Source organism: Eretmochelys imbricata, chromosome 1 (assembly GCF_965152235.1).
Source record: "Eretmochelys imbricata isolate rEreImb1 chromosome 1, rEreImb1.hap1, whole genome shotgun sequence".
In the NCBI taxonomy this organism is placed as follows: Eukaryota; Metazoa; Chordata; order Testudines; family Cheloniidae; genus Eretmochelys; species Eretmochelys imbricata.
The window spans coordinates 309,470,154-309,486,445 of record NC_135572.1 but is presented as its reverse complement, the minus strand read 5'-3'; the positions used below and the strand labels follow the sequence as shown (position 1 = coordinate 309,486,445).

Here is a 16,292-nt window from a genome sequence, read left to right as displayed (position 1 = left end):
AAGGATAAAAGAACCACGGCACAGCCACGGCTCGCCAGGTCAGCAGACTCAGGCTCGTGGGGTTGGGGCTTTGGGGCTAAAAATTGCTGTGTAGACATTCAGGCTCCTCCCTGGCAGGGTCCCAGAGCTCAGGCTCCAGCTCGAACCCAAATGTCTACACAGCAATTTTTCAGCCCCAGGGCCCAAGCCAGCTGACCCAGGCCAGCCCTGGGTTCTTTATCCCTGTGTAGATGTACCCTCTGTGGCCTCCATAATAAGCCTAACTGAACACATGGTTTTATATTTCAGTGATGTGTGTACATAATTCCAGAAACCCTTTATGCGGGGCTGAGTGGACACAAGTCACTGTGTTTGTCCCCCATACCCCTTTTCTTAGCAACAAGGGTAGTGCTTCACATCTATATTGTAATGGGTGGTGGAGAAAGAACTCTGAATTCTGTTTCACTTGACAATACTTCATTTGTTGTTGATAATCTTCCAAACCTTTTAAATGTAAGTGAATCTTGTCTTCCTTCCATAAGGGCGCCTTCAACTTTCATAACTGAACTTTGCAGCCATTTCAGTCTTGATAAGATCTCTCTTATGCCTTAGAGTTTATTGATTACTTAATATTGTAATATGTGAGAAGTTAAATTCCCATTGAGTATAAGGGTAGGATGAATAATGCTTTTTAGTTTTCTCTAAATGCCAGATTAACATGTAGTTTAAGACCTTAAATAGAAGTATAAAAATATTGAGAATGATACAAAAGTTGTGTAAAATACAGTGTTTGGTTTTAATGTTGTTAAAAAACATTGCATACAAAATACTAAGTCCAAGGAAAACTTAACCAGGCAACATTTTGTATAGCAACACTAGATCTACTTAATAGTTAGCACATGAATAAAATGAAAAACTTCACACAGTGGTCACAATTAAAAATTTCTGTGGTTTGAAAGAGATTAACATTTCTCATTTTAAGTACAAGGAATATTTTACAAACTGGAATAATCTTTTAAGTACAGCCAGTGTATATGATTATAGATTGAGAATCCTTTTTACAGTACATCTTTTGCTAGTAGATACCAATATTCTGGTAAAACAGTGATTTTTTTTCTTGCCCCTATATATGAATTTTTAAAATGTAACAGAATAAGAACTCCCATTAGTTAGGCAAAAAAACTTTGATGGTACCCTTGGTGTGCCACAACTTTTCATTGCTATTTTTTTCCTCTGTAAGGGAAACAGAACTCTGGAGCAGATTTTAGTACTTTCTGCTCTGTTGTCTGTCATAATGTGTACTCTAAAACCTCTTCCAGTGGATATTATTCTTAAGGAAACCAGCTGCTTTGGAGAGTGAATGTGTGTATGTTTTCTTTTATTACCTTGAAAAAAGATATAAATGAGTAAAAGTGTTTGTCATATAAATTCTTTTATTTTCAGTTTTCCCCAATGTGCATGAACACGGTTGCTATTCCCAACAGAGCCAGCACTGGATACTTTGAAACAAAATGTCATGGGACTGATTTGTAGGCGGTCAGGCCTACTAGTCGGAGTTCGAATGCCAGAGTCAAGGGGCAAGACAGGATCAAAACCAGGAACCATGGCCAAATATCAGAACCAAAGTCAGAGTCCAAATGCCAGAGCCAAGGGTCAAGTCAGAGCCAGGAATCAGAGCCAAGGGTCACAACTAGATTACCGGGAGTCAGGGAAGGCAGGAGCACGGGTGATTCTGAGGCAGCAGAAAGACTGGGACAGGATGTGAACAAGACTGGGTGCAGGGCAGAGTCTATACTGGAGCTGTGGAGGAGATGATCAGGAGCAGAGCTTGGAGAGACACGAGCACAGGAAGGCAGAGAATCCATGGGTGTGGTTGCTGAGCAGCCAGCAAGCTACTGCTGCAGCTGGGTTTAAGAACTGGCCTGCTAGCTTCCTCAGCCACTCAGGCAGGGCAGTCCATCAGGCAGGCGAGCCGGTTTGTTAGGGTTTCAGGAGTACTGAGCAGGCGCAGCTGCAGGGCCTTACTCCTGGCAGAAAGTGACAGTGTGTACTAGTAGGCTGGGCCCTTCCACAGTGATCATAATACACAAGGAGATTGGCATGGATGGAGTTCCAGACCGAAATGCAACAGGATGCCCAATGTGGGTGACAGCAGAACAGGAATTACAAATACTGAGTGGTTTGTGAAGCAGTTTGTGTCAAGGAGTATTTTAAATGTGAAAAACCTGTAAAACAAAATAACTTTTTAATTCTTCCCTCCCCTAGTCCATTATCTTTCACCCTTTATTTTTGTTCTCATCATCCTTCCGCTCCCTTGTGTTCCATTTCCACGAGCCAAGTGTGACAAATTCATTTTTTTAAATTAGTTTTTTAAAATGTTTGCATCAAGCCCCAAATTTCACCACGGACCCACCATTAGACACTGCTAATAAGACTGCATGTCAGCTATCTGGCAAGGTTACATTGCCTTTTCCCATCTCAGTGAGAAGGAAGACTGGGAGACGGAGGAGAGAGAGCTTGTGCCCAGACATGCTGGAGCTTAGCCCCTCCTAGTGCCTGAAAGCCCACACGGGCTTGAGCCAAGCAGGGGATTGAGGAGCAAATAGGCACTAACACCATCCCACACACACACCATCTCTGCCCATCCTGGCTAATAGCCACTGATGGACCTATCCTCCATGAATCTATCTAGTTCTTTTTTGAACCGTGTTATAGTGTTGGCCTTCACAATATCCTCTGGCAAGGAGTTGCACGGGTTGACTGTGTGTTGTGTGAAAAAATACTTCCTTTTGTTTTATTTTAAACCTGCTGCCTATTTATTTCATTTGGTGACCCATTCTTGTTGTTATGACAAGGAGTAAATAACACTTCCTTATTCATTTCTCCTCACCAGTCATGATTTTATAGACCTCTATCATATCCCCCCTTAGTCGTCTCTTTTCAAGACGAAAAGTCTCAGTCTTATTCATCTCTCCTCATATGGCAGCCGTTCTTTACCCCCATCATTTTTTGCCTTCTTCTGTACCTTTTCCAATTCCAATATATCTTTTTTGAGATGGGGTGACCACATCTGCATACATTATTCAAGATGTGGGCGTACCATGGATTTATATAGAGGCAATATGATATTTTCTGTCTTATTATCTATCCCTTTCTTAATGATTCCCAACACTGTTAGCTTTTTTGACTGCCACAGCATATTGAGCGGATGTTTTCAGAGAACTATCCACAATGACTCCATGTCCTGATTAAACACAGAAATCTCCAACAACTGTGCTGTAAGTTACTGAATTTGTAGGTGCATCTTCAACTATCAGAATCTTTGAGGAGCCCTATAACAAAAAAATTGTTAAAGAACTGTGTCCTAAGAATTTTATGCTAATCAGAGGGACACAGACCTGACTTACTTTGAATGTCACCTGTTCCTGCTTACATAAGAGATTATCTTTTTCAAAAGTTGTCTAATATTTTAAAGTGCAGCTCTCCTGACTGTTTAAAATGTCATCACCTTAATTAAGCACATCTGCACCATGTGTGTATTCAATGTCTTAACTTCTTACATCAGTGACAAAAATAAGCTTCCGCTACATTTTACTTCTGTTAACTCAAGTTTGCTTCATTATTTAATAAAGGCCAGAAATTCAAGTGCAGTTGATAAAGTTGGGTCTATATAAAAAGGAGCTAATGCTTTCACATCTGCTGAATTTTTTTTTTTAACTGTCTCTTTGGGTTTCCATCTGATTTGATGTTACAAATCACCTCAAAGTGTGCTATCTGCACAAGAGTCAGGCTGGAATATAAATTAACAATATTATGTAATACTAAAAGCTGTGATGGAACATATCCCAGTGTAAATGTTACACAGCAAAAGGGAGGGAGAAATTATCAATGGACTTATAATTAATTACGTACCTTCACACAATGACCTTTAAAATATATTAGTGGCCAGCTGGAATCCAGGCATGACACCAATTAACATGCACAGTATTAGACATGCTGTTTCCATCAAAATTCTAATATAGGGAGAAACAATGAGTTCAAAATATGCACAAGCAAATAAGGAAAGCAAGAGAGTCCTAAATATAATTTTTTCATGTGCTCTGGAATGTGTGCCCATTATTTCCATATTCTCCTTTACAGGCAGTTGGGGCTAGACTTGGTTCCAAGAAAAGAATATGCTATGGTGGATCCTGACGAGATCAGTATTACAGAACTCTATAGGCTGGTAAGTAGATAGCAACTGTGCTTTCCGGGGGCACCCAGGGTTGTGAGAGCCCTTGCTACCACGTACCCTTAGCATGAGGAAGCCTTGTTTGTGCCTGCTGGGGTCAGCTTCCCAAATCCACTGGACATGGGCCACACAAGGACTCCCTCTAGGCCTATGCAGGCCCTGCTGTCACTCCACAGGTTAGCAATTGGCACACTCCGGCACTTGAGCCCTTCGAGTTTGTACCTGGAGCATCCAGCACCTGGTCTACTGGACACTTGCAGTATTTACAGATTCACTGCTTCCAAAGAAGCAGTATGTGCCAGCTTACCAGTTCCACTTCAGATCACTGCCCAGTTATAAACATATCAAAGCACTTAGATATGTGTATAGTGAAATAAAGTGTAAGTTTATTTAACAAAACTAGAGATTCAAGTATTAGCAAATAGAAATATTGGAAACAAATGGTTACATAATAAATAAAATCATAACCTGCATTCTAGACTTATTAACAAGATACTCTTGTGCAGGGGTCAGCAATGTGTCCGTACATGGACACAAGTGTCCACTGTAAAAATTTTGAGGTCCGTGAAGGGCACTCATGGGCGGTTCCCCACAAGCAGCTCCCCGTCTTTGCTATTGCTGATGGAGGCGTGGTCAGGTGGCTCTGTGTGCTGCCTACGTTCCCCCTCCCCGAGTGTTGACTCCCAGTCCATTGGCGGGAACTGTGGCCAATGGGAGCTGCAGGAGCTGGAGCGGGGATATGGCGCTGCTTGAGGTAAGCTCTGGGAGCTGCTTGAGGTGAGCACTGCACAGAGCCTGCACAACCCCCACCGTCCCACCCAGCCCTGATCCCCCTCCTATCCTCCGAACCTCTTGGTCCCAACCTGGATCACGCTCCTACACCCCAAATGCCTCAGCCCTACCCCAGAGCCTTCACCCACAGGTGAAGCTCTCACCCCCCACACCCCAACACCCTGCCCCAACTTGGAGCCCCCTCCTGCACTCCAAACCCTTCAGTCCCAACCCAGAGCCCTCTCCTGCACCCCAAATCCCTCATCCCCAGACCCACAGAGAGCCTGCACCCCCAGCCAGAGCCCTCACCCCCCCACACACATCCCAACCCCCTGTTCCAGCCCAGAGTGCCCTGCTGCACCCTGAACCCCTCTTTTCCGGCTGCCTGTGACCCTGTTTTCATGAGAAACACTCTGTCAGCTTGTCTCTGCCAAGGACTCTGTGTGTCCCCTGGCACTCCAAGAAAAAACACATTCCTTTGTTTTTATTCATAAACCAGACACCCTATCCCTCACTGTTTGTTTATTCCTGTAAATTTCCTCTCTTAGATTTCCCGATCTCTCAGCCCACCCTGTATTATATGCCTCATATGCAGTACGTATTGTGAGGCATATAATACAAAAATCCAGACAGGGAGATAGGTGTCCAATACCTACTGACTGAAAGGAACATTTCCAAGGTGTGTCGCTTCCTGGTGACTGCCTTAATTCCAGGACCTTAAGAACATAATTTTTAGTGTAGATACATAACTCCTTAAATATTATCCGTATATACATTTCACAGAGATCATGATGACCAGTGGGCTACTGGCCCTCAGAAGAGATTTCACATTCCACCCTTTGGTGAACTGTTACGTAGATAGAAAAGGAGTACTTGTGGCACCTTAGAGACTAACCAATTTATTTGAGCATGAGCTTTCGTGAGCTACAGTTCAAGTGAGCTGTAGCTCACGAAAGCTCATGCTCAAATAAATTGGTTAGTCTCTAAGGTGCCACAAGTACTCCTTTTCTTTTTGCGAATACAGACTAACACGGCTGTTACTCTGAAACCTGTTACGTAGATATCGCTCCCAGAGTATCCCGATAAAACCTGATGCACCCCCTGTGTCCAATGACAGTTGGCATTAAGAGGTCCCTAGGTCACTGTATCTAATTATCTCTGAGTTTATTGTCTAATTCGGCTGACATTTCAATGGCAATTTTCACGCTTAGTTAATGCGTTCAAAATAAAAAATAATTCTAATGTCTGCATCAGTATCTTTCTATTGATAACATAATGGAATTTGTCTTGATATCAGAAATTTCTTTGGGGCTATTTTGATATGTTTGTAGTTATGAGAGATGCTTTCATTTGAGTTAAACTTTCCAATGACTCTGTGTGTGTGCGCGTGTGCTCCCCATGTTATGTGGATGTCATATATCATCACTGAAACCATTACAATTCTGGAATGGTTCCATAAAAGCTTACTCATGAGTAAAATCATCTGAGATGCTTTCTTTAATACTGTAACTGGGCCCTTAGTTGCATTAGGCTATGCCAAGATTAATGGAATTGAAATAATATATCCATTGTATGAGTATTGTCACTCTTAATCATATTGGGTTATGGGGTCTCTTCAGCTAATATAATAACATGGATGTCAATAAAGCTATAAGAGACAACTCTCCTTTCGGCTTCTCAGGACACAGAAAGAACAAGAGTACTTGTGGCACCTTAGAGACTAACAAATTTATTTGAGCATAAGCTTTCGTGAGCTCACGAAAGCTTATGCTCAAATAAATTCTTTAGTCTCTAAGGTGCCACAAGTACTGTTTTCTTTTTGTGGATACCGACTAACATGACTGCTACTCTGAAACCTGTCAGGACACAGAATGATCCATTTTATTTTATGGGAAATTATCATAATTATTTCTCAAGGGGCCTGATCTATACAAACTCCACTGAAGTGAACGGAAAGACTCCAATTGACTTCAGTAGGATTTGGATATGACCTATGGTAATGTTAAATTGCTGCAGTAATACAGATCAGAGTCTTATCTGCTTAAGTTTAAAAACTTTTTTTAAACTAAGTTTTACTCTTGTTAACGCAAATGTATTTCAATAATTAACATGGGCCATAGAATAAAACACAAATGATAAGATTGGGCCCATATAAATGTGAGCTAGCATATTTACATTTGCTAATATTCTTGTTTTTTACTATATATTCTGATTGTCATTTGACTTGACATTACAGATCACCTGTTTCATTGTGGTGTCAGTTCAGTATTTGGGTTACGTTTTGAAAACACTGGGTTGGTCTTTCTCAAAGTTCAAAACTGTATGTAGTATTACAGAATCATATTTGGACACTTAATATGAAATATTTTTCTAATTATGTGGAAAGGAAACTGTAATCAAGTGAAGAAAAATGAAAAATACAATTAAGTGGAAAAACGCTGACTACTTCATAAGATTAGCTAAATTAGATAAGAGGAATAAAAAATAAAATTAGCTATTGCTAACGTGGGCAATCTTACTAAAATTAGTGATCAGCTAAGAGACATAAATTTTAAAAATAAAAAAAGGAGAAAAGCAAAAGATGTTAGCTTACATTGAGGATTAAGTACTTTGGAAGTGTCAGCATTTAAAATTAATTTTTTTTATCACAATGTAAGAGACCGAAATAGTGCTACTTGATTTTTTTTTCCAATCCTGGGTTCTGTTAAAATGGTCAAACTATAAACTGATAAATGAGGTTATTAAGGGAAAAAGCAACTCACCTACAGAGCAGTCTGGCACAGATTATACTATGTCAAAGTGAACCTTTTGGTTTTAGAATAATAACTACAAAGCAACTGTATAGTATATTTTAAGGAGCAATTCTTTAAACCAGATTTTGAATAAAGCTTGGGTACATACCTGCTTACGGTGGTTTTAGGTTCTGGTGGTTAGAAGAAGGAGCTGGAAGTTTAGAGGTTAATGGATTCGAACAGTCCCAACTGAGCCAGTGTGTAACCCTGATTAAGTCAAAATAGACAAAAATCAGTTGGCTCATTGCAGAACAGGTGCTACATCTAAAATGAGGGGTTTGGGATTAAGTAATTACCCCCACGTTTAGAATGTTTAACTAGTACTATGTTTAATGTATTAGGCTTTTTTATAAATATTTGAACCTGCTGATACATGTGGTTGTTGTTGATGCCAATATGTAGATGGAGCATCGTCATCGAAAGAAAGACACTCCTGTGCCAGCAAGCAGCCACCATCTTTTTGTGCAGATGAAGAGTCTGATGTGTTCCAATCTGGGAGAGGAACTGGAAGTCATCTTCTCACTGTTTGATAGTAAAGAGAATCGACCAATTAGGTAATAACGTCAATTTTCAGAAGGACTTAGATTAGTGTGTTCCGTTAATCTTACATGATGGAGGTAGTTGTGATACATTTAGGACTTGCCTACACAGTGTAGCAATGCTGAGTATGGGGGTCTGATTTCTAAAGAGCACTGATGTGTTACACATTAAATGGTCCATATAGACCCTGCTGATGTCAACTAAAGGTTCCCTAGTTCAGGGGTTCTCAACCTTTTTCTTTCTGAGGCCTCCCCACCATGCTATAAAAACTCGATGGCCCACCTGTGTCACAATAACTGGATTTTTGCATATAAAAGCCAGGGCCGGCATTAGGGGGTAACAAGCAGGGCAATTGCCTAGGGCTCCATGCCACAGGGGCCCCTGCAAAGCTACATTGCTAAGGCTTTAGCTTCAGTCCCAGCTTTAGCTTCAGTGGCAGGGCTAAGGGCACTGGGCTTCAGCCCCATGTGGTGGGGCTTTGGCTTTCTCCTCTGGGTCCCAGCAAGTCTAATGCTGGCCCTACTTGGTGGACTCCCTGAAACCTGCTCGTGGCCCCCTCAGGGGGCCCCGGACCCCAGGTTGAGAACCACTGCCCTAGTTGATTCTCAGACTAATTAATGCACAACATGTTAGTGCAGTTTAGAAATCACAGCCCTGTAGTGTGCAGCACCCCACTCTGCAGACAAGCCCTTAGTTATACTTTCAGAAACAGGTATAGGATGGCCTTGATTATTAGAGGAGCATTAGTAACTTTGTAATACTATCCTAGTTTCAAATTAATTTCTTTTCTCCACCAAGTTCTTCACTTTTTTCAAATATTATTTTGCTTTTGTGTGAGAGGTTGGAGGTGTGTGCCTCTACGTGCACGTTTGCACATACAGTATTTACTTTGTAACGTGGGGGTCATTTTTAGCTGCTCCTTCTCTTCCAGCAGTCAGATTGCATCCATATTTTGCTGCCACTTCCTCCATAATGTTTCTAAGATCCATTTGCTTTATGTTCAGACTGCCAAAATTCTGTCCAGGCCCTTATCTCCTGTTTTGATTACTGTAACCTTCTGTGGACTCCTTAATAACCATAGGTTTCAGAGTAACAGCCGTGTTAGTCTGTATTCGCAAAAAGAAAAGGAGTACTTGTGGCACCTTAGAGACTAACCAATTTGAAGTGAGCTATAGCTCACGAAAGCTCATGCTCAAATAAATTGGTTAGTCTCTAAGGTGCCACAAGTACTCCTTTTCTTTTTTCTTAATAACCATGCCATCCCTTTCCAGTTTACACAAAATACAGCTTCTACTGTCATCCTCCTTTGTCATCACTGTGACAATATCTTCTTCCCCCTTCCACTTGCAAAACTGGCTTCTGTGGTTCTGTGGGGCTCATATTTTTTAATTCCCTGTGTTTTCTTTTTTAGTCACCTTTTGAATCTGGATCATCAGTATCACCAATGCTGGTAGTGGTGAGCCCCAGAAGACAGCAAGCTTGTGCTGTATGTTTCTCAGAAGGACACAAGAGAAGGGGATGGGGTGGGACAACACTGTTGTGTTGCAGGCAAGATGGGGAGGAGCAAGGGATGGGGGTAGAGCCATGGAAGTGTTGTACCATGCTCACCCCCATCCTCTGCACTCATCTGGACAGGAGAGAAGATAATCAGGGGATAGGATCATGCTGCATTTTGTCCACACTCAATATACGTGAGCATAGGGAGGGGAGCCCAGTGTGGAAGAGTCTCAAGGGTCTGGTCTGATAGGAAGTGTGTCAAGGACTTTGGGAATGTGAATCATGAAATGCTTCCTGCTCTGCTGGGTACAGACGGAGTGTAGGATGGAAGTGGGCAATGTCTTTCTGCAATGAAGGAATTTTGAGACCAGACTGCAGGGTAAACATATCTTAGGTAAGATGGCACAAAACCTCATGAAGAATTAAATAAGTCACTGGTATGGGATCATTAATAGGATAATAGTTGTTAGTAGCGTGAAAACAAATGGCTTTTATCTGTGAGAATCTTTTCATTCATGGCCGAGGGAATGTTTTGGATCAAGTGGAAATCATGACAGAATTTGACAAAATGACATCTGACCATTTTTGGTAGAAAAAGGGCAAGGAGATGTCTGCCTGCTATTTTGGAAGAAAACCACCCAGAGTAAATTGATTCTTGTTGCTAGTGAGATCGCGCAAACATCTGTTACTAGGATCAGAACTGCTAGGTTCTATTATGTAATCCTAGACGGCACATCTGACATTAGTCACCTCAAACAGTTCACTGTCATATTGAGAATTGTGGCCACCTGTGAGTAGGAGGCATCAAGGAATATTTTCTGGAATTCATTCCAGTGAATGGCAGGACATGTGAAGGGTTAATTGAGAGAGAGCTTCAGAACTCGAAGGAACATGACGTGGACATTTAGGACTGCCGAAGGCAAGGGTGCGGCAATGGTAGTTTGAAATGCAAGAAACTGAAATGCTTTTATGTGAGCATGCACAACTTCTAGAGTTATCAGTAACCCATGTGCCTGCCATGATCCGAACCAGGTTGTTATTGACAGTCCATTCCTCAGAAATTGTGGAGTTGCTCTATAGCTCTTTAGAGTAGCTTTACAATCTCTGTGCTTCCTCATCACCTCACTGGCAAATCTTAAAGCATGTTGCCATGATTCCAAAATAGCGTGGTGGGAAAGCAGGATAAACTCTGTGAAAGCAGTTTCCTATGTATTGAAGCGTTTTTTGAGATGCACTCTAACGAATGCTGAAAATATTGAAACCAGTAGAGCATGAACTCCTTGTAGATGTTGCCAAACTGGTAAATGAAGTATCAGTCCTACACAATGTTCCCTCTAAGTTTTTTCCTTCCATGTGTGGAATGAATTTTGTTATGTGCACCGATATCGAGGTAATGTGCAGATGTGCGCCACCAGTAGAAACAAAAAACCTAGATGTAATGTATATTTTTAAAAAGTTGCCAATAGGGATAATTACTCCAGCCAGGACAGGTTAGTTATTTTAGAACTCACTACTCAAAGAATTAGATTTAAGTATAAGAGAGAAATAAAAATTATGAAATGCATAGACCAGTCAAAACACTAAAATAACACACTTTGAAAGAATAAAATTACAGAGAATATATGTGAATTGCAGGAAGTACCAAGAAGTAACAACAACAATAATACAAGTATGTGTTGGGAGGTGAGTGTGAAAGACTGTGTGTGTGTGTGTGTGTGTGTGTGTGAGAGAGAGAGAGAGAGACACACACACACACACAGACTGTATGTGTGTGAGACAGTGTGTGTGCACTAGTTGCTGGGGAAGTCTATGAGAGATGGTGCATTGTCTCTTTAAGGCACTCACTCACCAGGCTTGTTCAGACTGCAGCAGCTCTCCTGCTCCTGAGCCTTGTCTCCCCCCCGCTCCTCCCGGCTCTGCAGAGATGGGATACATCGGTGGGGGGGACACCCTGACATCAGCACCCCCCACCCTCTGTACAGCAAGCAGGCGGGGACCAGGAGCAGCTGGCCAGGAGCTCCAAGGCATAGGGCAGGAGCAACATGGCTGCAAGGCAGCAGAGGGAGGGGCACCTGAACACACGGATGTGCGCAGTTCTGCTAATGAAGTGTGTGGCGCTTGATTCGCTCCTGGGCAGCTGCGCAACCATGCAGCTTATAGGGAACACAGGTCCTACACATTCATTATGTGCATAGAAGAATGGTATGATGTGCTTGTTGACCCGAACCATGTCTGCAAGATATTTCAGAATGCTTCAACTAAGGTGTCTGTCTAATTCAGGCTTCTTTGTGCAAGTCGTGATGAGTTAGAGAAAAAACAGTGGAATCAATTCTGATCAACCACCTGCTGATACCGCCAAGGTAGTTAAGGAACTAGATTTATCATTTTAATTCCTTGAAACAAGTAAGAAAAGATCTTTGATTAGGAATGGCAGGATGAGAACATGCACGATCCAGAACTCTAATTCAAAGTGGATTTCTTCAACAATTTGCTGGGTACAGCATTAGCCTCACTTGTGTGTATAGCTATTTTCTGAGTTCCAACAAAAATGTGGATTTTTCCATTACGTCACATTATGCAGTAATCTTTCAGAAAATATACTGAGAGTAAAGTACAGAGCTCTGAAAATGAAATACCAGTAGACAAAACAAATAATCATTCTTACGAAGAAGGGTTGCAAAGTCTTGCTGAAATGATACAGACCTCACCTTGATCATCAGTTTTCTTGTGAAGAATAGACTGCAGCAGGCTTGTTTTCACACCTGTGGTGCACTGCATGTTTTTGCATTTCTGCCTGTTAATGTAGCTTCTGTAGAATGAAACTTGACAAACTTAAAATGGTCAGGACATATTTGAGGGCTTAAGTGAGCCAATAAAGACTCTCGGGATTTGACAGTGAAAGCAGTACAACATAAACTTTCCAGAAACCTTACCTATAATAGCTAAAGGAATTTGTACCTAAAAACTGTAAGAGATCCACTGGACAACTGAAGACTATGGCGCTCCGTGTGTACATAAATGTCTGTCATGCAGATCGGTTTGCAACACATCCATTATACATTTGTTGCTGTTTTGCTAGGGCTGTGGAGTTATTTTTGTTTTTTAAATTGTATCAAAACTCAGGATTTGCTATTTTGATGACCAGTACAACTTAAAATAATTAAGTGACAGCTGTGTGGAAATAGCAAAAGCCCTGTGAAACTGGAGTGGGTAACAGCTGTAGAGATGTGCTTTTTGTCACAGCTGAAAACACTTCTGTAAATATTCCTTAAGACAAAACACCAAACTATTTGGGCTGTTTGAGAAATTATGTTCATAGCTGTGCAAATGGCAGTACTTGCAGGGCTTTGCTGCTTATCGAGTTGAAAGACATTAAAGGCATTAGTGGAATTAAACTGTATTATAACAGCTACTTCCTGATAAATGGACTCTCCATTTGTTCATAATAGGGGTGTGTGTGTGTGTGTGTGTGGATTTGGTAGGAAGAGAAGATGCTTTCTGCTGTAAATAAATAATTCAGTGGGACTGTATGAAGGAAGAATCCCCATCATTTTTATATTAGGTGGGTAAGGGTAGTGTCTTAGCCACTACTACCCTCCAGAAAGCATTAGAACCACGTGATCTGTACAATGGAATGAAAACTACAGATGCAGAGCACGGATGCCTTCTCTGTGAAAAACAAAGCTATATGCTGGCATATTTTTCTTGTTAGTAGCAGCCTGTGCACCTTGTGTTAACTAGCTGATGCTCGTTAATCAATTTCAGAGTAATGAGTAAATATTTAATAGGATTTTGAAAAAAATACAATTTTATACAAATTGTAAGTAAATAATTATAGCGAGGCATTGGTTGGTAGTTGTTTATTCATACAAATGTGAATATGTAATGATAGTAAAGTTGAGAAAACATTTTAATTACTTTCTTTTTTAAACATCAGCAGATTTTAAGTATCATTTTACTCAAATGTAAAGTAAGCCCTTTACTCATATGAATAGTCTGAATGAATGATTACAGGGGATTACTTGTTGAAGTGTAAGTCTTTTGCAGATTGGGACTTATTACTCCGAAGTTGTGAGTTCAGTAAACTTGGTAGTAATAAATAATACATTAACAAAGTACACTGATCTGTTATCAGAGACATGATCTGCGCTAATCTCTTAAGTATGAAGTGCATGTGGAGGGAAAATAGAAAAGAAATGGGTGTACTAATGGCAGTATATAGACTATAACAGGGTTCAAAAAAGAACAAGGTAAATTCATGGAGCAGAGGTCCATCAATGGCTATTAGCCAGGATGGGCATAGATGCTATCCCTAGCCTCTGTTTGCCAGAAGCTGGGAATGGGCGACAGGGGATGGATCACTTGATGATTACCTGTTCTGCTCATTCCCTCTGAAGCGCCTGGCATTGGCCGTTGTAGGAAGACAGGATACTGGGCTAAATGGACCTTTGGTCTGACCCAGTGTGGCTGTTCTTATGTTCAGTTTCATTCCCCGACTCTTTTGTCATTCATGCAGCACCCAGCTCCCTTTCATGTGGTTTGCAATAGGTCTGTATTTTTTAAAGTTTGTGTTTTTTCTCATAACCTCAAGATTTGACAGACTGTATGTAATTGAAATACCAGTTTAAAAAAGTAGTCAGAGAAAATTAATACCTTTAATGTTTAACAGAAGGGGTTTGCTCTTTTTCTATGGAACACTTGATTTTTTTATAAAATATTTTCTCCACACAAAATGTAGAAAATGTTATAACAGAAGTTTCATTTACCCATACTTTATGAGTAAATTTGATTAAAGGACATTCATTGGGCTAGATTCTGGTCTGTGGCATTGATTTGCTGAGCACAGCAAGGATGGGTGGGAATTTAGGGAGTTGATTACTGCTCCTCTCTTCTCTGCCCTGCTGCAGCCTGGAGTTGCTTAGAGCAGCCTCTAGTCTGCAATCTTCTAGGTTGCTCTTAACTAGGCCAACTGGCAACAGCCCTCAAGGGGCCATCTTTCAGCTGAGAATAGATGGAGCATAGCATGCTGCAGCTCTACATTCCCTTTCCTCCCTTGACATGCCCAGTATATTGGGGCTTTAGAAGGTAGTGACAGAAGAACTGGCTATGTCAGCTTTGTGCACACTGGAAATCCCCAGTTGGAGCAATGCAGTTTGTTTCCACTCTCTTTGTGTCACTTGAGTGTCACAAAGGGAGCAGGACAACGAATCCTCCCCATTGTTCATCAATAAAATTTTAGGCATAATGAAACTGAACTTTTTGTTGCATTTTACTAAGGGGAAAAATACATTGTCCCACTAGAAAGTAACTCAGGTTGGTAGTGCCTTATTTTTTCCACAAAGTGAATTGTGTTTTACGAGCTACAGTGTTAATTATTTGCACATTTTTAAAGCATTTTGACATACATGGATAGGGTATATAATCTTAGACCTTGATACATGTTGATGATTTGATCTTGTTACGATCATGTCATTTCTGCAAAATTCACAACTGCTGATTTTCTAATCCACAGTAGGTAGGACCTGTAAGTTTCAGAATAGTGCTGGAAGGGTTTGATGTTATCTTCTTTCTTTCCTTTGGGGATACTGAAGTGATTCATGGTATCTCTGTAACATTTCTGTGCTTTGAAAATAAAAAACAAACAAACTTAGTAATATTGGAAAAATGATGGTTTAATAAACTGAGTTTCATATTAAGGTGCAAGAAAGAGTTTGTCCTCTGGCCATAGTGAAGTTTAATTTTCCTCACAATGTTGTCAGAAGCAGAACAGATTTACAATCTAGCCTTTGCATTATGAACGGGAATAAGGGGTTGTTTCCATGACAGGACTGAGAGATTCTCATTGACACAAGTGTACCCTAGCAAGCAAGCCAAACCAAACAATGGACAGATAGAATAATGGTGTAAGAGCTTTAGTTAGTGATTTCATTTGGGAACAGAATCAAGCCCCACATGAATAAATAGGAAATCACCTCATGATGCACTTCTACAGTGTGTATATATAGTCTCTCTTTGGATTTAGATATAGAATGTTTACAAAGCACTTGAGAGTACCTGGATGAAGGGTGTGATACTGAATGTATATTGTATACTGTATATACTGTGGAAATTATTTTTATTTTATCAAGGTTGAAATTTTGTTAATTTTTTTATGATTTTGTCATTGAGAGTTGTCTCATTTCAATACTGTGGTTGTCAACCTATACATTTATGGGATTCACATCTTAACAGCTAAATGTGTCCTCAGATGATGGGTGGCTTCTCAGGACCTAGCCCGGTTCATTGTTCATAAACAGTGCGTGTGCGCACACACCCTGGACCCAGCAGGAGAATGAAATTAAAAACTATATTGATTTTCCATAACTTCTGGCTTGTACTACTTTGTTTTTGTAGTCTTGAGTCAGTATTTTTAATCAATTATTCTTTTTGTATGTTATGTTTTATAAGGCAATATTGTCAAATCATTGATAACAATAGTTAGC

At 40.7% G+C, this 16,292-nt stretch overlaps 1 protein-coding gene across 1 annotated transcript in view; it reads left to right on the top strand.

The window, feature by feature from the left end:
* DOCK4 (dedicator of cytokinesis 4) overlaps positions 1–16,292 on the top strand; it is a 412,253-nt gene that overhangs the window by 173,046 nt on the left and 222,915 nt on the right. Inside the window, exons 7-8 of the mRNA XM_077807794.1 lie at positions 4,120–4,204; positions 8,176–8,327. Of these exons, the coding sequence (XP_077663920.1) occupies positions 4,120–4,204; positions 8,176–8,327 (237 nt within the window). The remainder of the gene's footprint in view (positions 1–4,119; positions 4,205–8,175; positions 8,328–16,292) is intronic.